At 40.2% G+C, this 22,762-nt stretch overlaps 1 protein-coding gene across 1 annotated transcript; it reads left to right on the plus strand.

Moving 5' to 3' along the window:
* The first annotated feature begins 418 nt into the window (after positions 1–418).
* On the plus strand, positions 419–19,589 carry tbx4 (T-box transcription factor 4). The gene is made up of 8 exons (XM_038692328.1): positions 419–562; positions 1,028–1,122; positions 9,061–9,180; positions 11,417–11,564; positions 15,046–15,198; positions 15,523–15,611; positions 15,795–16,030; positions 16,114–19,589. Exons 1-8 carry the CDS (start codon positions 419–421, stop codon positions 16,767–16,769), a joined length of 1,641 nt encoding a protein of 546 aa, XP_038548256.1. The 3' UTR covers positions 16,770–19,589.
* Positions 19,590–22,762: the final 3,173 nt, after the last annotated feature.

Raw genomic sequence — 22,762 nt, forward strand, 5'->3', positions numbered from 1 at the left:
CATTTTGTCTATATTCTCGGTAGAAAATGTAAAAAAAAATAACCCGGTAAAATGAATTTAGATTCATGTAGAAATTGGCAACTTAGAGTTTAACAGTTCATGCTTCACTACAAGGCTAACTTGTACAAGGCTATGGCACCTCACATTCATAAGGAAAGGGCAGTGCAGCAACATAGTGTGGCGAGCAGACTACACATACATGTAGCAGACTATAGGCTTTACTGAATATGTGCATTTGAGCAATATTTGGTTGCAGTGAGGTAACCAATGGGCCATTTCTACAGTTACTACGATAGTATGGGGTTCATAACATGTATCATTTGGATTAGAGAGTATATGATATCTGTGTCACATGTCATGCTTTCATAGCTACTCACTGATAAGTCTGACAGCTGAGTATTTTTCTAATCCTGCAGAGATGCTGCAGGAGAAGGTTTCAGCTGTGACGGATGAACGTACAAGCCGGGTCCAGACCGGCGGGGAGACAGATCTCCTTCCGGACCAGTCACGACTGGGTCTGCCCACAGCTCCCACCATTTCCAACTCCAATGAGCCCGACCAGGTACACACGGAGACCCTTGAGTTCCTTGGCAAAAACACAAAGTTGCTTCTTATGGCTGCAGTCTGGAGATTGTTGAAATATGGAGAGAATTATTCTCTAGAGAGTTAGGACCTCAGTAAATGGAATGGTATGCTGATTGGAAATTTTATATAAAAAATAAATCAAAACTGGTTTCCTTGCCAGGTTCAGTAGAGAACAAAACGGTGAACATCTGTTTACGCTAAAGAGTGTATCATACTAACAGTATCAAAGGCCAGATTTTCATTAATTGTACCTTGATGAATCTTTCTGTCAAAACAAAAAATCTGGAGTGGATTTTTAATTTGACGTATAATGCAGATCATTTTATATACTGCTCTGCAGTGTGTTTATATGTAAATTTTATTATATCTATTTCTAAAAGGCTGTGGTGATGAGGTTATTTGCTTTGCATTGAGCCTAACGGAGATTTCCGCTCTCTTTCAGAGCATTGAGAACATTAAGGTCGTTCTTCATGAGAGGGAGCTGTGGAAGAAGTTCCATGAGGCCGGCACAGAGATGATCATTACTAAAGCAGGCAGGTTAGTAAAGCAGCAAACACCCCATCTATCAGTCACATTACAGTCCAGACACAAAGATGGGGAAATCATTAGTTATTTTTAGGTAAAAAGAAATGGTTATTTGTAATTTAAACATGTTTCTAATCCACCACGACAGGAAAGTTTTGCATGTGCTTAGAAAAGTAATGTGTGTGTGCTTGTATGGTAGCATAGCTCATTCATTAATTCCATTGTTAGGAATGACCTTAATAATCAGCGCTGAAAGAAGTATTCATATATTTTACTACTACTAAGTAATAACAAATACTAACACCACACTGTAAAAATACTCTGTTACAAGTAATGATGGTCCTGCATTTAAAGATTTATCTGTACTTTAAAAATACAGAAGTATGAGCAACAAAATGTATATTAAGGATCAAAAGTAAAAGTACTTGTTATGCACAATGGCCTATTTCAGAGTGTTATTTTATATTTTATATTGTTATTATTTTATTGCATGCATTAACATGTAAGGAGCATTTTACTGTCAAGTTGGAGTCATTTCAGGTATTTAATGTACTGTTGGGTAGTTCCATCTAAAACCATGCATCATCAAAGTAACTAGTAACTAAAGTCCTATAAATGTAGTGGAGTGAAAAGTACAATATTTTGCTCAGAAATGTAGAATTATAAAACAGCCGAAAATAGTACTTGAGTAAATGTACTTTCCACAGCTGTTACAGAAATAATCATCGGGTACTTCTCACACCACACAAAATGGGAGTCCGATGAAAGTAAAAAATAACATAATGCATTACAGTATTAACACAAGAGTTTATTCACAAATAGTGACGTAGTGGCTTAAATAAGCCGTTCCTCATAGAGAACACTCACTGGGTTTTCACCAAGATGTCAACAGATACTTGGAAAATGCTGTACACGTTGTTAGCCACATAATATATTAAAAGCTGCTCATCTTCATCTGGACAAAAAATGTAAAATTTGTGGAAAATTACAGAGAAAGTGATATTCAAGTGATGGATTCATTATGTAAAATGAGTATCATACCTTTCTGTGACCATCTGTTTAGACAGCTAATAGTAACATATAGCAGTTATAACTTTGTCTTTCAGGAAGAGACAGAAAGTTCCTGCAGCACTGACTACATAATTGAAAACACAAATGACTGCTCGGCTTGTTGGATTTAATGCGACCCGAGGATTAGATAGTGAGGTCTTTGGACATTAACCAGAGAATGAGTACACTCTCAAATCGACCCCCGCCTCTCATTCCTCATGGGATGGTTTTTTTTTTCAGTAAAAAAATGTAAAGGTCACCACATTTTTTCCTTAATGCTGCATAACCGTAAGAGATGGGCTTTCCCTTGTCCAGCTGATGAAGTGGGCTCTGAATCCTTAAACCCCTTTGAAGGGTTGTGCAGTGGTTTTAGCTATGCAGCTGTGCTGGATAACCTGTCTGGGTTTACCTACAGTCAGTCTGCAGCAGACATGCTGAAGGTCACACAAAAACGAGTTCCGTCCTCCAGAAGCAACTGAACTCTGAAAATCAACACACAAAAAGATATCAACACCAGACTGAATTATTACAGTATGTTAACAAATACTGCATGTAGAGCTACTCAATGTGTTATCATGGCAGAACACATTTGGTCATGTTTAAATCTGTTGTAGCAAAGAGGATGTTGTAGTATCCCAGTAAAACACAATATAACATTGGATGTCTGACTTTTCAGTAATGTGTGACTCACTTCCAGTGATTCTCAAATACTGTTTCAAATATTAACCACAGAGCAGAAGAGAAATTGTAAACAAATGAATAACCTAAAGCAGGCTCAAATTATCTTGAGTGCTTTCAGTTGTAGTAAAGTGATTACAAGGTGAATCTGTACATGATTGTTTATTTCTCTCAAATCTATGTCATCACCCAGGACAACAGTGACAGGCTTCAGAGTCAGATGATAAATCATGAAACAGAAGCCAAATTACTGAGTTAGACTTAATTATATGTTTAATAACATCAACAAGCAGTACAGATGGAATAACAGGAAAAAAGCAGTACAGATGGAATAACAGGAAAAAAGCAGTACAGATGGAATAACAGGAAAAAAAGAAGACGTGTCAATGACAATATTAAGTCTTTCAAAAGGGAGTCAAACATGTGGGGTCAGCCAAGTCCTAAAATCTTACATCAAACAAGACTCGTTTACTATTTTGGGAAGTTCTGTAGGATTACATCAGTGACTACTGCATACTACCAAAGCATTAGTTTCATGAATCAGCAAACAGGTCTTGTCAGATGTTTAATGTTTTGTGACTAGCTGCAACAGCACAGTGATTTCTTGGAGGACGTTTTGTGGCTTTGCGGTCGTAAGCCACTATATTAACAATATTAGCCACGTAATGTTAGCATTTCAATCTGACTGATTGTACATCTTGAACACATGTAGGGTTATCTGGAATGCCTCTGCACAGAATTATAACCCTTTTGTCTCACATCACCATACTTCACATTTCCTCTGGCATGTCTGATTGGTCAGTCAGCCTGCAATTTGCAAACCGCAGCTGAGAAACAACAAACAGGAGAGAGAGCAGGTTACGCAAGGGGATTTTTTCTGTACTTCTTTCCATCATTCCCATTGCTTATGATAACATTTTATTCAACAGCCAGTCACCTTAGACATGGGGATGCAACAACATTACTAGAGACAGATGAACAAGTGAGTGATTTAGCTCTGTTATTCCCAGCCTTTTTGGCTTGTGATCCTTTCAAACAAAGCCATGTCCATTTGTGACCCCTTACCATAGTCTGGATTTGTCTTTGAGCAGTTTTCAACTAAAAAGTGATTTTTGTCCATTTCAGATTGTTTCATTGGAATATTTTTGAGGCCTGTAGAAAATAAACTCATCTAGTAATAAGATCAGAGAAAAATCTGCAAAAATGATTTTGTGTGGCAGAAATCTGTCATCTTGCCTATCCTCTCAATACTCGTGGAGCATTTATAATTTATTCTGTGACCTCTTAGGGTCCAGATCCCCACTTAGGTGCCCAAAAGCACAGCTTTAGATAATATGCAAAACTGAGAATAAAACTGAGAACCTGTTTAGAAACTTTCTTATCTTTGGTCCAATTGTCGAGGACGTTCCTAAGTATATCTAAGTAAAATAGACCTTATATAGTAGAGAATAGTATCTCTTAAAAAGATCTTCAGTGTTTTCAGTGTATGATGCAGAAGAAGATGGTGAGTGAAAAGGTCAAGAGGAAAGGGTGAAAACCGGTTAGAGCGATGGCCAGGGTGAAGTGGCAGCGTGGATCCGTAGGGAGTTTAATTTGATGCAAGCAGAAAGCCTGAGAGTGTGATGGGTTGTCATGTCAAAATGTTAAGTGTTATGTGTGTCATTTAAACAATGCATTATAATAAACTGACTGTCAGTCCTATGATGTTTTCAGCTGTGTGTGAAATCAGTTAACATGCTGCTGAACATTGTTCATGTCAAAGGGGTTTTTTAAGGAGTTTAAAAGTGCTTGGACAGAAAGATCAATTTAAAAACACCAGTATCAAAAGTCCTAACAAACAGGCTTCTGACAGATTGGAAACCATGAACACTGACAAATTCTTGATTATTAATAATTTGCACTTCCTGTCCCACACTGCAGATAAATAATTAGATAAATAGTTGAAATCTTCAACTAAAATGTAGGCTTTGAAATCACCATATTAACAACTCTGCCAAATATGTGACATTTGTGATACCACATTGGTGAAATAATAGTTGGAAGTTGTCATAGTAACACAAAACACTTTCCTGATTGTGAGTTTGTGGTGCACAGCATGTCAGAAGTAGCAAATGTCAGAGCAAGCAATGGAAATATGTGTCACTGTATATAGAGCTTAAAGAAAAATTTGAGATTAGGCGTGGCAACAGCGATACCAAGTACAGGAGGGTGTAGCTGATACTAATAGCTCACAGTAAAAACTTTATATTATTTATTTATTATTTGCCAAGGTACACAACATTATACTTCTGTCAGGGTTCCAATACATTTTTCATTTCAAAATAACATAGTTTTCCAGACTTAAATTTAGGAAATTTTTCAGACCATAATTAACATTTGAGTACAAATATCTAGATGTTTATGATGTAAAAAACTGGTTTTAAAATCCAACTGTTAACATGTATGTTACATGTATGCTATTATGTTGCCAAATAATTGCCAGAAGATTATAGCCAGCTACTGTAGCTCATACACCAAACCATTGTGGCCGTTTAGTCCACACTCCTACACAGAAAGCTGGACGCCGTTCCACTGTTAAACATCTCTGACATCTCAGAGGGAGTGAAGTAACTAGTGCTACCTAGAATTTCCCCTTAACATATTGAATAAATAATATTATGTTACTGTTCTTCCCATACTTTGTAGACTCGTTTATAAATAAGAACTAAAAATGACCAATAATTTGGTTGTGGATGTCCGGATTTGGTAGCTGTTAGGCAGTTTGGGCAGAGCTGTTGGCCTGTGACGTACAGGCGCAGAGTCAGCTCTGTGTAGGAGTGTGTGCTCAGTCCCACGACATACTTCTTACCTTGCTTTCGTCAACATCAACCTCACTCTGGCACGCACTCTCTCGCATAGTGGTAAATATTTTAGCTGCGCTGGCTGCCTGCTCCAAATGCCACGAAAACTACTCTGCTTGCGTGATCAATGTTTCTTTTAGAAATTCTGATAAAATAATGAAATTATTAAATGTTAGAAACTGAATTAGGGAAATAATCTGGAAACACATTTTTCACCCCATTCTCTCTGTTCCTTTTTCAAATCATATTCCATATGTACTGACTGACTATTACATTACAGAGTGTGTTTATACAGTAAAGTTATGAAACAATGTTAGACACTGGTTGCAAACTTTACTGCAAAAGTAAAAAGAAAAAAACACTGAAACTGACAGCCTACTTTATTAACACATTTGTGAAAGGGAATGCCATGCCAAAAAAAATCCTTAAAAAGAGTGTTGTAACATGTGAGCGGGGTTCAGAGGTGGCAGGGGAGGAGGTACAGATGCAGAGCAACCAGGCCGTCATGCAGGGGAGCCCACATTTTCCCAACACTCTGAGATGAAGCTTGCTCAGTCCACTCCCATGCAGCACCTAGCTGAGCTTGGCAGACTTGTTATTGTGAGTGTCATTGTCCAGGCGTAATCCTCCCTCTTCAAAGCACCCAGTGCAGCTCTTCCCTCACTCTCCCTCTTTGTACACAGCCCGTCAAGAGAGCAGCGGCGGGTTGATAAGAGGAATCCGGCGCCCACAATAGTCCGAGTCTACTAGGTTGTAGCGCTTCATCATCCCCCCCAACGCTCCTTTTGATCTCGCCGTGGTACTGGAGATTCCCAGAGAGGGAATGGATCACTGGAGGGCCTAAACATGTGGGATTGTTAAGAGAAACAGCTGGCTATGCACAGAAACACACACACACACACACACCCTGACACTGATATCATACACACACTCTCCGACTTCCATTTCTCATGCTCCTCTTAAACTCACTCACTTAGTCACACCACCTTATGTATACGTATGCCTTCATGTTGTCTGCCTTTGAAAATCAGATGTTCAGAGTTGCAATACCTACAGTGTTTTATAGATGTAGCAGGCATGCAACACCAAGATATACCATGTTTCATCACATGTGAGATTATAGACGGACACTCAGGAAGCTCAACCGCAGGTATAACATGAAAACCACTTTGTCTGAGAACATCTAAACGTAGACTAGTACAGATAAAATCACATTGTATGTTATATTGCATCATCAACATATGTTGTACTATAGTCAATTAACTGGAAATCCAACAGAGAAACCATTTACAGATAAAATAACCAGTTGTGAGTGTCCAGAGAAGTAAATACCTAAAAAAACCGAGGTAGTTCATCACATTGATGCAAAAATCAAGTTAAAAAAAAACTTTCATAAAGCAGTCTTACTGAATAATATCACAATCATCTCTTAGTATATCGTATTTCACAACCCTAGACTACAATGATTGTGCTGCTGCTAATGGCCCAAGAATGAAAAGGAAAATAATCTCTTGCTTTTCATTCTTTCTGAGGCAGTGGAGATACCGCAAATGAATGAAACCACATTAGTTGTACAATGTTGTTTAAGATTAGGCAACGTTGGCTGCATTCAAATGAAGTACATGTTATGTTGTTGTTTTTTGACAAAGTGACATTTCTACAATTTTTCTACCGAAAAACAAACAAACACTGTCCTGAAAGCTCATTCACTCTCTTCTGCCGGCAACAAAAATAAACGAGGCTGAGGCAATGAACAATTAAGGGTTCAGATGTATGAACATTTAACACACCAGTGGGTTAAGTGGACTTTTAAAGGTCTCAATATGCTTCAGATAAAGTGCTTGTCAGCTCGTCAAACAGCGCCTGAAGCCCGCTTTCTGATAACAGAACTGGGAGGTTGTGTCCTACCATTTTTGTTACTTCCTCAAACAGACAATCCCACAAACCTCCCCCTGTAATTTGCAACTTGCTGGGTGTATGGAGGTGTGAAAGTAGGCATGGTAGCTCTCATTTTTCATTTTTCACAATACTTGGAGTAGAACAAACTGTCCAATAGTGTGCAGTATAATTCCCATTTGTACACTTTATTGTACAATTTATTGCAGTAGCAGGTAGCTGGATATATTACTTCAATCTGAGGGCCACATGTGTTGACACAGGCCTCCATCTGCTCTGTCGGCATGGTACGGGTGGAGCCAGAGATGAGCAGACGTCTGTTTTGAATGTTCCTCTAAGATTAACCCGTCTTTCAGTGAGGATGATACCGGGACTGATCTCTCCTACTGATTGGATTTGAAGCCTGTGAGAGAGATTTAAATTACCTGCCCTACACCCCACCCCCCTTCCTTACGTGAGGGTGTATTTACAGTAACATGATCAGATGGTGTCAGGCACTATGAGCCTTTGAAGCAGGGCATTTGCACCAGTGGGAACAGCAAGTATGGAGATAGGGGTTTTGATGCTACAGCATCTTCCCAGAAAGCTTGAAAGGTTTTCATGAGTGTCCTCCAGTGTTTGAACATGTTGCCATGGGCAGCAACCACAGATATACTGCAGGCCTTTTTGACTGCCTCTCGCCTCTTGAGCAATGACAAGTCGGCTATCTAAACTGTTGTCCGATCTGGGGCGCCATTAAAAACCACTTAGGGCTTTATAAGGGGGCGCAGAGCCCTTTGCGAAATGTCCTTTGGCGTAGATGGAATGAAAACGTTTTTGGTTTCCCAGAAGAGGTCAGGGAAGGTAGCTCCCTTCATGTGTTTTATGGCTTTGAGTGCTATATTAGCATATTCTGTCTTTTAGTCTGGAGTCATTTAAAAGATGAAGATACTTTTTTATGGCCTCTCAGTATCACAAGTATGAGAGGATTTCAGTCTTCTCCCAAATAAATGCCCGCAAGGAGACAAATCAATACCAGAGAGAACATGTGAGATTAAGGACAATGGCAAGAAAATTATCCTGGAAGGTTTGGCAAGTGGGTTTTATTCTGGAATGTGCTTAATGGGGTTATCACTGTGGAAGTAGCTTTCATCCACTTAAAGTTCTGGTAAAGGTTGCTTCTCGGCCTACTCTTCTCTCAGTTCCATGATCTCTATGGGACCTTGGTTATCCCAATCCCTTAAGAACATCACTGAGCTGCAGTCGGTGAGCTAATCAGATCTTCCTCTGCACTATCCGTGACAATGGCTACACTTATCCTACACTCACAGCTGTTTTTAACGGCCCAGGCAGGATCCTTTCTTAAGAAGACGATCAATCATGTAGTACTGTACTGTACTAAACCAAAGGTGTTTAAACTAAAATAGTCAAATCAAGCATTGCCTTGCCTTAATGTGAAAGACAAATAAGAGCATGTCTAACACCATTCCTTTAAATTCTTCAACAGGAGGATGTTTCCTAGCTATAAGGTAAAAGTGACCGGGATGAACCCTAAAACCAAATACATCCTACTTACTGACATTGTCCCAGCTGATGACCACCGCTACAAGTTCTGTGACAACAAGTGGTAAGTTTGCAATTGAAAGCCATAAATGAGTCTTGCTGAGGGTTGCCCCATGGCCTACTACTACAGCCTTGCTTGGTCTGGTGTGACCAGTTGCTGATGTCAGACTTCTTCTTCAGAGTTTTCTTACTTGTGCTATGGTTACATTATGTTTAAGCATGTCACAACTAAAGATTTCACTGGTTTTATCAAAGAAACAAGCACACCAAACGCTTATAGTCCCATTCCACTCGTTGTCAGTCAGGCTACCTCATTATGATGTCTTTTAAGTAAATGATTCATAAGAAATGCAGGGAACAAAGAGGAAGTTGATGTGAGTTACATAGTATTGTCAATGAGAGAGGACTAATGTAGTAACACCTGTGCCATGTTGCTTCCCAACACTATCACCAAACAATAACGCCAATATGAGACACCTCTGTCAAACCCCGGATTAGAATCCATGATATTGTTTTTTGCATCCAATGCAACCATTTTCAAAATACTTGTTTTCTAAAACATCTGTGCATGGAAACTATAGTGTGGTTAACATTGGAGGAAAATTGTACTAATAGCAAAAAAGTAAAGCACTTGGTGAATGTTGGGGAGAGACCTGGTAATGGTTAGTCAAAAGGCGAATATTAATTTGAGGTCTGGTCACTCAATGAAATTTTGACATGCTACAAGCCTATCCACCACCCTGATCTTGACACCCTTACTTTCCTAAACGGAACATAAAGGTCGCACTGCTTTCTGCATTGGCACCAAACGTTTGTATTGGACATAAATTGAGAGGTGACCTTCTTAGACTGGGCTGTGTCTCACAATCGTGAGGAAATCATTTTAATACAGTCAATACACACATCATGGTAAGAACTTTGTTGGGGCCAAAAATTAATACTTTTTTTTTAATGTTATGTACAGTACTGTGCAAAAGTTTGGGTGTTGAAAATATGCTGTAAAGGAAGAATGCTTTAAAAATAAATCAATTAACAAAATGTAAAGTGAGTGAACGGAAGAAAAATCTAAATCAAATTACTATGTGGTGTGACCATCCTTTGCAGCATCACTTCATCTAGGTACACTTGCACAAAGTCAGGGAATTTGCAGGCATATTGTCAGGTTTATTATTAAATAATTATACCAAAGAGGTGCTAATGACCACCAATTCAATATGTAGGTTGAAATATTAATATCATTAACTGAAACAGAAACAGCTGTGTAGGAGGAATACATTTATGTTAGTACTTGTGATTGAGATTGTTTGCATTATTCTTTGTACCAAGTGGTTCACATCGACCTGTCTGTCTGTCTTTCTGTCTGTCTTATCTTAATTTATATGATGCAATAGAGCCCCAACTGCAAATGTTTGCCCTGGGGCTCCCTACCAGATTAATAAGGCCATAGAACTTAGTCTGTAAATCCACAGGTCACTATGTAGGGCCAAACCATGACACTATTCTGCTCACTCTATTCACCAAAGATGCACAGCATTTAAATTCACTAAAATCCTCTGAAATCCACACATAATCCCAAAAGAAACAACTGCCACACACAATCATAGTAGACTCAGCCTTGTATTTTATTTTAATTATTGTACAAGAATCATCAAAGCCTGGCATGACCTGATGGCTGACTGTTAAACTGCAAATCATCATTGGCTACAGCTGTGTACTGCAGGGCACAGGCAAGAAAAAAAAAACACTGCTGCACTGGACTCAATATTTCTTCAGTTGACCTTGTAACTGGAGGCAATGACATTGTAGTCCTCCATCCATCAGTATGACATTAGATCTGGCACTGCCAGTTGTGCATGGGTGGACTTTTTTGTCCGTGCTGCCAGGAAAAGCTGAAGGGAACACAAAATCTGCAGCAGAAAGAAGTCATTTTACAGCCATTTGTTTCTGATCTCGTGGCATGGCCTGCAGTTGGTGGGTTCTGGTGTTCCTCAGCGACACCTTGGAGAAGCATAATTAGTAATGATGTTTTAGCAGAGGCCACCTCCTTCCAGTCTAAGGGATTTAGTACTGTGAGGGTAGAGAGCAGTGGTGTTCCATGCCTTTATACAGCTACATTATGGCAAAAGAGATTTGGTTCATGTGGTGACAGGAATAGTTAAATTTAGTAGTATTACATTATAGTTGCAGTTGTATTAACTGTTGGATGCCACTAGCTCTTGAAAAAGGCTAGGGGCAACATCAAATTACCTTTTCTTTCCTTATCAGAGTTTGCCTCTGCATTTCTCTCAATCTGTTTCCAGGATGGTGGCTGGCAAGGCCGAGCCCGCAATGCCGGGCAGACTGTATGTGCACCCCGATTCTCCCGCCACAGGAGCTCACTGGATGAGGCAACTGGTGTCGTTTCAGAAGCTCAAGCTAACAAACAATCACCTTGACCCTTTCGGGCATGTGAGTACCAACAGAGAATATTTGTACTTTCTGAATAAAATGGTTAGTGTTCTTAAAAACTGTTGTATGTTCAATTTTGCCATAATCCCAAGAGTTAATGATAACATACTCACTAATTGACTACTAAAATCTGAAAACATTTCTCATCAATTCTCAACACAGCCGTACACTTGTGTCAGTTAGAAATAAGTGGGTTACATAATATGGTTAATATGTGGATATAATAAACTGTCTGACTCATGTAGCTTGTCCCAGTGAACTCTGTTATAAAACAGTGTTGAGAACTGTTGACAGACTCAAGAAATGAAAGTGGTAAAACAATTGGAATCATTGATTAGAATGCGATGCTACATCCCATATCCCTCGAATACATCTGGTGCCTATCATCTCCGCAAGGAATCATGGACAGCACTACTTAAAGAAAACGTATGTTGAAAACGTATGTTGTAAAATAAAACAACAGAACCGAAGTTCCCTTTACAGAGCGATGTTAGCGGGTCATTGTAAAGAACACCACACTGCTGCCGAGATAAAACAAAGCAAAATCGACCTAATGATGACACTAGATGAAAGGTCAGGGGATCACCAGAGTTTACAAAGACCATGAATGTCTGCCCCAAATTGCATTGTAATCCATCCAACTGTTGTGACATTTAAATCTGAACCACTGAATTGTCAACCTTATGGCGGCATGTCTGTAGATCATGACAATCTGTCCAACAGCAACAGCTATTTCAGTCTGAACCGAAGTGATGGACCGAACAGGAGGCTGACATTGCCATCCACAGAGCTACTGTGGCTACAGAAAAATGAGTCCAAAATCAAGATAAAAACCACAGCAAATCAAGTTCAAGATGAGGTGAATTCCCTTTAGATTATAGAGCTCTACTTGTGCTCTCAAGGCAATTTATTAATATCAGCTTTGCCTGTCTGGAATACTAGAGGGACCTCTTTTCAGCCAACATCACAGTGAGAAGAAAGCATTTGTGAAACATAGAGCTGATATGAACTCCTGCAAACAGTAAAATGATGAAGGTGTTTTTCCCAGGCAGATTTCTGAAAGAAGGATGAAAGAAACTGAGGAAGGCAGAGGCTGCAGAGGGAGGTGAAGAGTGTGGCTGTGGCAGTGCTCCCCAGGGGGACTCTGGGATAGCTTGTCTGAAGCCATCCCATCAATGGGCGGGCTCATTAGGTTCATAACCTCTCAGATCAGTGGCGGGGCCTCCTGTCACGTTGAGTTGAGTGCCTGGCCAGTGATAAGGGCGAGTAATGAGGACAGAGCAAGTTTGAGGCCAGGCAGAGCCAAGATGACGCCCAGACCAGGAGGCGTGTAGTAGGGCAGTGCTTTTCTCAGTGGAGATGAGGAACTCCCATTCAGTACTAATTATGCTCATTACAGATGTGTAAAAATGACTAATTTAACTGTAGTTCTCACTCTTCTTCTTCACTGGTGCTGCCCTGCATGGTAGAATTCAGGCTATTGTAGAGATCAGTACAAATTAAGAAATACATTTTCCCATATTTGGAATTTCTGAGATATCTATATCTATCTATATATATTTCTGAGATATTTCCAAATACAGGTCTGTGACATAATGAGTCTATTCAGAGTTTGTCAGTTTGTCATGTAAATGTCTGAAAATCTGAGGTCTACAGAGTTATAGAGTACTATGTTCTTACACTGTGGAATCAGCGTTCTATGGTCTATACCACAGGACTAGAGACTTCCATTTCCCATGATCCTTCAAATCTACAATCGTAACAGTTATTCTTCTCTATATTGCACAAAATCCCTGAGGAAGGTCTGAGGAATGCTTACCTGATCACTGCATCCAGACAGTCACCCAGGAGGCTTCAGTATCACCCTCAGACAGCAGTCAGACAGCATAGCAGACAAAGGTCAACAGAAAGCCTCTGGTGAACCAGCCAATAGCTTATCTCTGTCTCCAGCCTGCCTCAGCAACAGGAGCATGTGAGCACGAGACCATTCGGGTGTTCAACCTGAGCCTAGCTCCCTATGCCCTGTTCAACCTTTGCCTCTCTTTGGGAGCCCCCTGGAGGAGAAGGCTCTTCAGGAGAGTGTCTGGCAAATGAGGAGGGAAGCCAAGGTGCACAGCTTGATGCTTATCGGCCCTGACAGAGCTGGACTAGTGGTGACCCTGCCCTACTGTTGCTAACGCTTCGCTGGGCACAGCTGTCGGCTGCAGTGAGCGGACTGATGCTAGTGAGCCGACTTGCAGCCACCCAAACAACCTAAACACTAAGCACCGTCAGCACATGCTACCTGCTATTCTAACGCACAACACTAGTCTAGATTCCAGATCAAGTGTCATGGAGATGAAAAATGCAGAGAAACTGTTCAATGAATAACTTTGAAAGGCTCAACTCTAATGAGGAATTTCACCTTTTCAAGCTAACTTGGCTAACAATCATATCAAAGAAAGGCCTAGACACACTCATTGCAAATAGTTTGATCTTATGGCATGGTTTTAGGTCTCTGCTCCCGAGTTCATTGAGAGGTGAACTGGCCAGAGAGTCAGAAATGTTCTTGCATGTGCAGTGGAAGTTCAGCTGTCTATAAAATTCCCACAGTGCACTGTAAAAAGCATACTGACTTTGGGTGAGGGAATTACACCCAGTTTACAGCGTGTTAGGTACATGCCACATTCATGTCACGTGGGGTGGAGAATGTAAGTGTGATTTTCCATGCTGCACACTAATATTATACAGTCTGAAATATACACTAATTGTTATCGTTTTTGCAGGAAGTATGTAAGAAATGTATGTCCTGTAAAGTTGCAAAGAAAAATGATTTACCCTTCACACACAGCTGCAACTAATATAAGCAGTACTGGGCTAGTTAGCGGGCATTGATGTAATGCTGTATAATGTTGCGGCTGGCTCATTAGCTAGCCACAGTTAATAGGTAAGCTTAACTTATACCCATTTTGAATCTTACTAGCAGCAGCTGGTGTTTTCCATTGAGCGACTGGAGTCAATCCAGTTTGTAGTGTTATAGCTGTACTCATAGGGGGTGGTGATGGAGTAGTGGATAAGATGCATGCCTTAGGTGTGAGAGCCCAGCGTTCAACTCCCCACTGTGACACATCCAATGTGTCCCTGAGCACACTTAACCCCTAGTTGCTCCAGAGACATATAAAGCAATTGTAAGTCGCTTTGGATAAAAGCGTCAGCTAAATAAATAAATGTATATAGAGTCTGCAACAGATATTGTGCAGTTCATTATTCAAGTAAGCAGGTAGTTTCAACTGTGTAATTTAGTGTTTATTCACCCTTTAAGGCAGATAATGTCCCCATATTCTTGCAAACTAGTGGTAAAAAAACAAATGATGTAAAAAAGTGAACTCATTAATGCTTCTGACATCCTTACAGCAGCCTCCAGGTACCACACAATAGTGACTATTCACATGCCGTTGTTATTACAAGTTTTAAATGTGTTGCTTTCTCTTCCCCTCCCCAGATCATCCTGAACTCTATGCACAAGTACCAGCCCAGACTACACATAGTCAAAGCAGATGAAAACAACGCCTTTGGATCCAAGAACACTGCCTACTGTACTCATGTCTTTCATGAGACAGCCTTCATCTCAGTGACATCTTATCAAAACCACAAGGTACAGCAACTATCAACATACAGTAATACTACAGATAGATTTTGTAACACTGGTGTCATCTCTTCTTTTATAAACGAGTGAAAGGGGATTACTCTAATTTACTCCTCATTTTTCTGCCTTTAGGTAAATCAAGTTGGAGAGTTTAAAGAGCAGTAAATGTGTCTAGGTTTAGATTAATGAAATTTTACTACTAAAGTGTGCATGGGTTCCTGTCCACCACAGCAAAGAATCTAAGGGTGAACATTGCCAGTGTTCCTTTAATTGCCTAGGTTTGGTTGATCGAAAACAGAAAAAAAAATCTTAAATAAATTCTAATTTTCCTAGATTACTCAGCTGAAGATAGAAAACAATCCATTTGCCAAAGGATTCCGGGGTAGTGAAGAAGGAGATCTGCGTGTTTCAAGGCTACAGGGGTATGTTTACACAAAAAGGAACCAGGAAAGTAAAACTGACCCTGTAGAACCATTTAGCACACTGAAAGTCTCTAGTAAACCTTTTGGTGTTTGGGTATAAAATCTGTCTCACCTCATTAGGTGTTGAGTGGAATTTTAAGCATAGCATACTGATTCCTTTTCTCTTCTGGTACCAATGTATAGGAAAGAATACCCAGTCATTTCAAAGAACATGGTTCGTCAGAGGTTTATCTCCTCACACAGTCACCTAGCAGGGAAGCTCGGAGCAGGAGTTCTCACGGGGCACCCTCAAGTCCTGTCCCCTTATCAGTATGAGACCGGGGTTCCTTTGTCTAACTCTGACCCCCAAGATCCTATCGCGAACCACTTCCCTCAGAGCAGAGATTCCAGCCTTCTGTACCACTGCTTCAAACACAGAGGTATGTTTTTAGCCACTGTTGTAAGCCATTGTAAAGAATCAGATGTTCTATTAAGTACGGTCTATAACTATATCACCTTTCAGATAATGCCCGACACTTGGAGCTTGGATGTAAGCGGCCATATCTGGAGACATCTTCTGCAGTCTCAGAGGAGCATTACTTTCGTCCAGCTCCCTCTTATGAGTCGCCCTTACTATCTCACCCGTACTGCACTGAGGCAATCACCTCTAGAGAAGCTTGTATGTACGGTAGTATGGAACCAGAGCCTGGATCTGGAGCAGGAGATACAGATGACCTGACCAACACCTCTCCAATAAATTGCAACATGTGGGCAACAATGCAGCCCTACCCTCGTTATAGCGTGGAGGGTGTACCGTACCAGCCCTTCACAGCTCACTTCACCAGCGCTGCCACCGTCACGCCGGTTGTACCGCACACCACATCATCCATGGCGTCACGGCCACAGGTTGACCTAGGGGTCTACAACTCAACTACGGTCCAGCGAGGTCTGCCCGTCGTACCTCCTTCATCTTCCTCTTCGTCCTGCTCTCCAGCTGCTCTGGGATCCAGAGATAGGTCAGGCCATCCACCTCTGTACCACAAGAAGCCAGGGTCACCGCTCCGACCTCACAGAGATTTCTCAGCCTATCCCACACAAGGCACTATATCCATCCGGGATCCATCTTATCAGTACCAAGTGGGCCTGAGTAGCGCAGGGACTCACTGGACTGACAGCTAATGTGGACCACTGGAAGAACCAGTTTTGTCCAGTGTGTCAAGTCTGAAATGAATCAAGATTCAAAACCCCAGTGTGGGCTGCCGACGCCAAGCAGTGATGATGAACTACAGTTATGATCACTGCCAAACTGCACTTCAAAGCCATTTACGTCCATGAATTCTCATTGAAGCACCAACGCTGTAAGTGGTGAACTGTAGCTCCACTTTACTTATGAAGATGTGTAGCATACGTACTAGCCTGTTGTCAGAAAACGTGGTTTTCTAACACTGAAATGCAAAGTGCAGGTTTGAGCAGCACTTCAAAGTCTATCAAAGGGTGCTGTAAGAGCACAAGTGTGTGTTGTGTTAACGTAACAGCTACCCAAGTAGTGTTAGCTATGTAACCTGAAGTAACAATGACAATAATTCTCCAACATACATAAGGGAAAATTAACGATGGCTGTGCTTTCTCTTGAAAAGAATAAGAAGCCTAGATATGTAAAATATGTGTGCATGGTGGCCTCCCAGGGAAATCTGAGCACTGAGGTTTTTATCATTACTTACAGAGCTCCACCTAGATAGAGCTTGTCTAAAGAATAATGCTGCCGTTTTTGTATATTTTTCTTATTGTCCACAAATCTAATGAAAAGACCAAAACCAACAGTGCTTTAGTCCATCTCTCAATACCTTCTTACTTCCCTACCCTGTCTGCATCACTCATCCCCAAGCTTATTAGTTCAGACTGAAAATTCAAAAGTGGTAACAAATAACATTTTACTATCAAAAAAGTCTCCTATAACAGCTAGGCGCTAGTGGATTTGTTGGGGACTATTTTCAGTTGCTGATAATGAAGCGAAGCCTGAGATAGTTCAGGCAGTCAACTCGAGCCTGCTGCTTCACCTGGTATAGCAACTTACCCTTTCAACTGTGGTGCTGTATTTATTCTAAGGTGTCAGAGCTCTGCTCACTTTTTTTGCTGCCACACAGCTCACCTGAAAGCTATGCTGTCACTTATGACGACTGCTGTTCATCTAGTATTTAAAAACCATCACCTCCACCCCAGCATCCACCTGTAGGCTATGTTCTCTTAGGATGTTATTGTTGTCATGTGAGTTGACTGACTAAAAGAGACATTTGGTGGGCTGGTGAGTATCAGTAAAGTAGCTAAAGTAAAGTAGTAAAGTAGTTCGTGGTAATAAAGGAACATATCAACCTGTGTAACGGTGTGGCTCATTCATGTGAAGGATCAATACATTAGGTCTTTTCATGGGATTTGTTGACAATAACAAAACAGCGAAAAGTTAGCATGGCTAAGCTCTTTTGAGTTGTAATTATTCACGTGCCAAAATGAGATTTGCTACAACTTGATGGATATAGGGTAAAAGTGCAGTCCACTGCAAAGTGAGACTGATCATATCAGAAATTACATTGTGCATACACTAAGAATTGTAAGCTAAAAGACATTAGCTGTGTATGTCAGTCTTTCCCCATGATGTATACAAAGAGCAATTAAATCAAGTGGAAGGAGCACCAAACAACCTCCTAGTTTTTAGTGTACGGGTCTTATCCAAATACTTTCTACAGATCTATGTTAGTTGCGTGATACTAGCACTCATCTGAAGAAAACATGTTGTGAGTGTGAGAGTAAGCCATACTACTGTGGTTGGTCGTTAAACCTTGGCTCCTAACTCATGACTCCAAACAATATTCTAGTGAAACGGGACAGCAAAGGACTCTCAGGCAGAACCAGATGGGAGCTTAAAGAACTCTTGTTAGGCCATGGTGAGTACCGGAAAAGAGAGCTGCACACAAATCCCACTTCCAAATGACTTACTTGGAAAAAATCCTCACAAGACTGCAAATACAAAACAGCCTGAGCAGGCAGGGAAGCTGAAGCAAAAGGCTCCCAGGAGGCTTGCATAGTCAAGGAATATTTGTAGGATCTGATGGTGATCCCTCATGGATTTGTGCATTGTCCCTTTATTTCATGTTGTTAAATTCAGTATAACATTTTTGAATATATTGACAATTTTGCACACCCGATAAATAAACATTTTCATGCCTCTAATTGTTTGCTATATTTTATCCAAGAAGAACACTGTACAACTTAACTACATTACACTCAAATAACCGTTTTTGGTCTTCAAGGCTGTTATATTATTGTTACATCACATGTGAAATGTTCAAAAATCTTTTATTACAGTGTGAACAAGCATTAGCTCCGATTGTGCTATTTTTACAGACCAGTATCCCTATAGGAACTATGTTCATATTGGATGATTCCGCAGCTCAGGATTTACGTCCCATGTCAATGTTCAGTACCAGTGCAGGAGGCAGTGTGCCCTTTATGTTGCATGTGAGAGACCGTAGTCGCGTCAATTATCATTTACTAAACCTGAACCTTTTAATTAAGCATAATCATGATCTTTCCCCAACATACCGCATGTGTGCAGACATTGCAGAAAGCAAGAATTTGAACAATGCTGGCTTTAGATGAATGGATTTGTGGCTTTGAAGAATCATCCAATGTGGATATTCTCATCGGGCAATAGGCTTGTATTTTTATAGATATGAGACAGTGTCACAACAAACTGCTTTTTCTTGCTTACTTTCAAAAATAAAGTAAATATCTTAAGTAAAAATTGTAAATACTTTATATATGTCAGGGTTTGTGGTGTGTGCAGACAGGAACAGGTTTTAGGACCCAAACACAGGACACAGAGGCAGAACAGGCATAGTTTCAGAGTATTTCTTGAAGCCCACAGAACTTACAGCAGAGTCCAGAATTCAACAAAGGATTATCCAAAAACAAGGCAGCAGAAACAGGCAGGCAAGCAAGACACAGGGCAGTGGATGAACATACCTACATACAACGAACCAGCAAAAGCTAAACAGAAGCAACAAACATTTAAGCACTGAGGCTAACGAGGAGGGCGGGAGCACAAACAGGTGATACCAATAATGACAGCAGACAGACACAGACAGGCAGGGTGATGAACTGACAGATGCAAAACACAAGACCATACACTAACTGGAACTCAAGGTACTTAGCGGACAAGCAGGCAGAGGAATTACCGGGGTAACAGACATAACACAGGTTACTGAACACGGGCCATATCAAACTAAGATGTAGCAGATCAGAATGATAAAAATAACAAACTAACTCAGACACAAGCAAGGGCAAAACAACACAGAAGTTTACAGACCAGAAATAAACACTAAGGCATGAACTAAGATAAGAGACAAGACAGATACTAAGTAACTTAAAGATGCAGATGAATAATAATAAAGGCTACACAGAGACTAGAGCAGACTGATCAAAATCAGATTAATTAATGAAACTGGCAGAGAACATAAATAGACACCTAGCAAACAGACAGAACTCAAGCATGATGATGGTACAGAAACTAATACATGAGACTGGAACAGAACTGAAATCAGGAAAATACCAAAACACCACTAAACACCAGCTGACGGATAATAACCAGATAAACAATAACATCAGGTAGAGGACGCACACTAAAGGTAGCAAGCAAACAAAAAGTAAGTCTAAACTAACAGCACAGCAAAAGGGATACTAACTAATAAGACAGGGCGGCCAAGGGAGAGACAAAATAACAGAACAACACAGACCACGAAGACTGGACACAAGACCATATACTATATAAGGGATACCTAACTGATAAATGAATAAAGTCAGAGAACTAAACGGAACAGATGACAGGACTTACATGCAGATACAAAACCAAAGCCTCAGAATTAAAACCCAAAAACACAGCACTCAAGACAGGACCGTGACAATATCAAATAAATACACCAGGCAAAGCCTTTTAATACCAGAACACCAGTTGTACTGGTGACAACAAATCACAAATCATACCGTTCAACACAACCAAGACAACCCAGATTTTAATGTGATCTTAAATTAAATTAGTTCTACTAGGTAAGTTGACATTAAAAACTTGTAAAAAGCTTTGTTAGGACCTACACATATACAGTAAATGTTTTTAAATTTAAATGTGTCTTCATACAGAGGGCAAGGTCAACAGTTCGTAGGTCTTTAAATTCTTACTGAAGCAACTTCGCCTTTATTGGACCGGTTTCACTGTACAACACATTATTTTAAAATATGACCAGTGCTTGGCCATATATGGTGCTGTCCAATAGAATTAAAAAGATGCACTTACAGAAGAGTATCCACTCGAGTTAAAAATCAGCAAATGTCAAATGGATCTGCAATCAAAAGTCAAGGTAAAGCAAATTTGTTGAAAAGAATGTAGAGGCAGCAGGATAGGTGTAGAGGCAGCAGGATAGGTATATCAGCATACAGGGCACTGCTTTCTCTCACACAGAGCTCTTATTAGATCATGAGTTATGCTGATGGCTAGGTCCTGGTTCATGTCAGCACCTCTTTCTTTATCTCTTTCTCAGCTGGTGATGCATTTCAAATGAAAGGAGGCTCTTCGAGCTACCACTCAAATCAACAAATCATCAGCAGGTTATCTTGAAATGTTGAGCTGGAACTTGCCTGAATTTCAGTATGTTACTCTTTAACATGATGTGCTGAGAGGGCCATACCAGTGTGTTTGCAAATTTTGACTACAAATCATGTCTTGTCCTCTTTTTTGCTGAACATTTTCAAATGAATGGTGTGCAGTTTCTGATTCTATTTCCTACTGTTCCTGGCAGCCATTGGCTTCCATGCATTTCAATGTGGTATAAAAATCAATTGGCAGCCTCTTTAAACTTGTTTGACTTGTGTAATCTATCACAGTGATCATCAAGTATGCATTACTTTTTTGGGGGGGAAACGAATAGTCTGGAATCATAACAAATCTCAAAATCTAAAACACCCCAGCATGTTGTGCTAAATGGTTAGCTGTAATACAATAAAACATGCAAAACCACTGGTATGGAAACCCTGTGTCCTAGAAATTCTGTTCATGTACTAATAATACATTTGAGGGAAATATAATTGCTGCCTGGATTATGTTCACTCGCAACATTTTTTCCAGTGAAGGCAGGGCTACGCTCTTGTAGCACACACAAGACACAGGGAAACGGTCAGAGTGGCTGGTGGATATACAAAGTACAGGACTTTTGGTTAATGAAAGTTTTGCTTAAATGTTAATATAGAATACACTCAACTTAATTTGGGGACGGCATTACATTTCTCTCAAATTGTATTTGTTGTTGCATACGGCTCTGGTCAACATTATTGGCACTCCTGGATTTTAAATAATGTCCAGTATCTCCCTAAAGTGAAACTGCTTTGGTTAATAGACACTCTTGATTGACAAAGAACTGAAAAGGATAAAACAATCACTTTTAAAACTCAATTTAAGGGAAAAGTATAAAAACATGAGGATATCATGACATGCAAGTATTGGCACCCTTCTGAGGAATTCAAATCAGTTAGTGAAAAAATTATTTAGACTCACCTGTGATATAGTCAGTGCTCACAGGACTTTATCTGCAAAGGACAAGAAGGACTCCACTGCTGAAAGAAAGACATATAAAGGCATGCCTGATCTGATCTGCCAATATGTACCTAGAAATACCACAATCATTGTGGGCACATGTTCTGTGAACAGATGAAACCAAAATAGAGCTCCTTAAGCTTATAAGGAAAAGAACACCATACCTACTGCTAAACATGCTGGAGGATCCATAATGTTGTGGGGCTACTTTTCTGGTATTGGACACATATCATATTAAAGGACGGATCATGAAATGAGAGGATTTCTATGGCATTTTAGGGTGAAATGTGCTGTGAAAGAAGACTAGGTTTGGGTAGTAGACAATTGGCCCTCCAGCACGATAAAGACCCAAAGCACCCATCCAAAAGCACAAAAGAAAAGGATAGGATAGAAAAGGATAAAATGGATTGTTTTAAACTGTCCAGCAATGACTCCTGATCTCAATCCAATTTAATGTCTTTGGAGAGAGCTGAAGTCTGCATTTGGGAAAAAGAATTCTGCAAACATTAAAGAACTTGAAGAAATTGCAATGGAA

The sequence above is a fragment of the Micropterus salmoides genome, unplaced genomic scaffold (genome assembly GCF_014851395.1).
Source record: "Micropterus salmoides isolate LMB-PRFRI ecotype aquatic unplaced genomic scaffold, ASM1485139v1 Ms_hic_scaffold_3, whole genome shotgun sequence".
NCBI classification, from domain to species: Eukaryota; Metazoa; Chordata; class Actinopteri; order Centrarchiformes; family Centrarchidae; genus Micropterus; species Micropterus salmoides.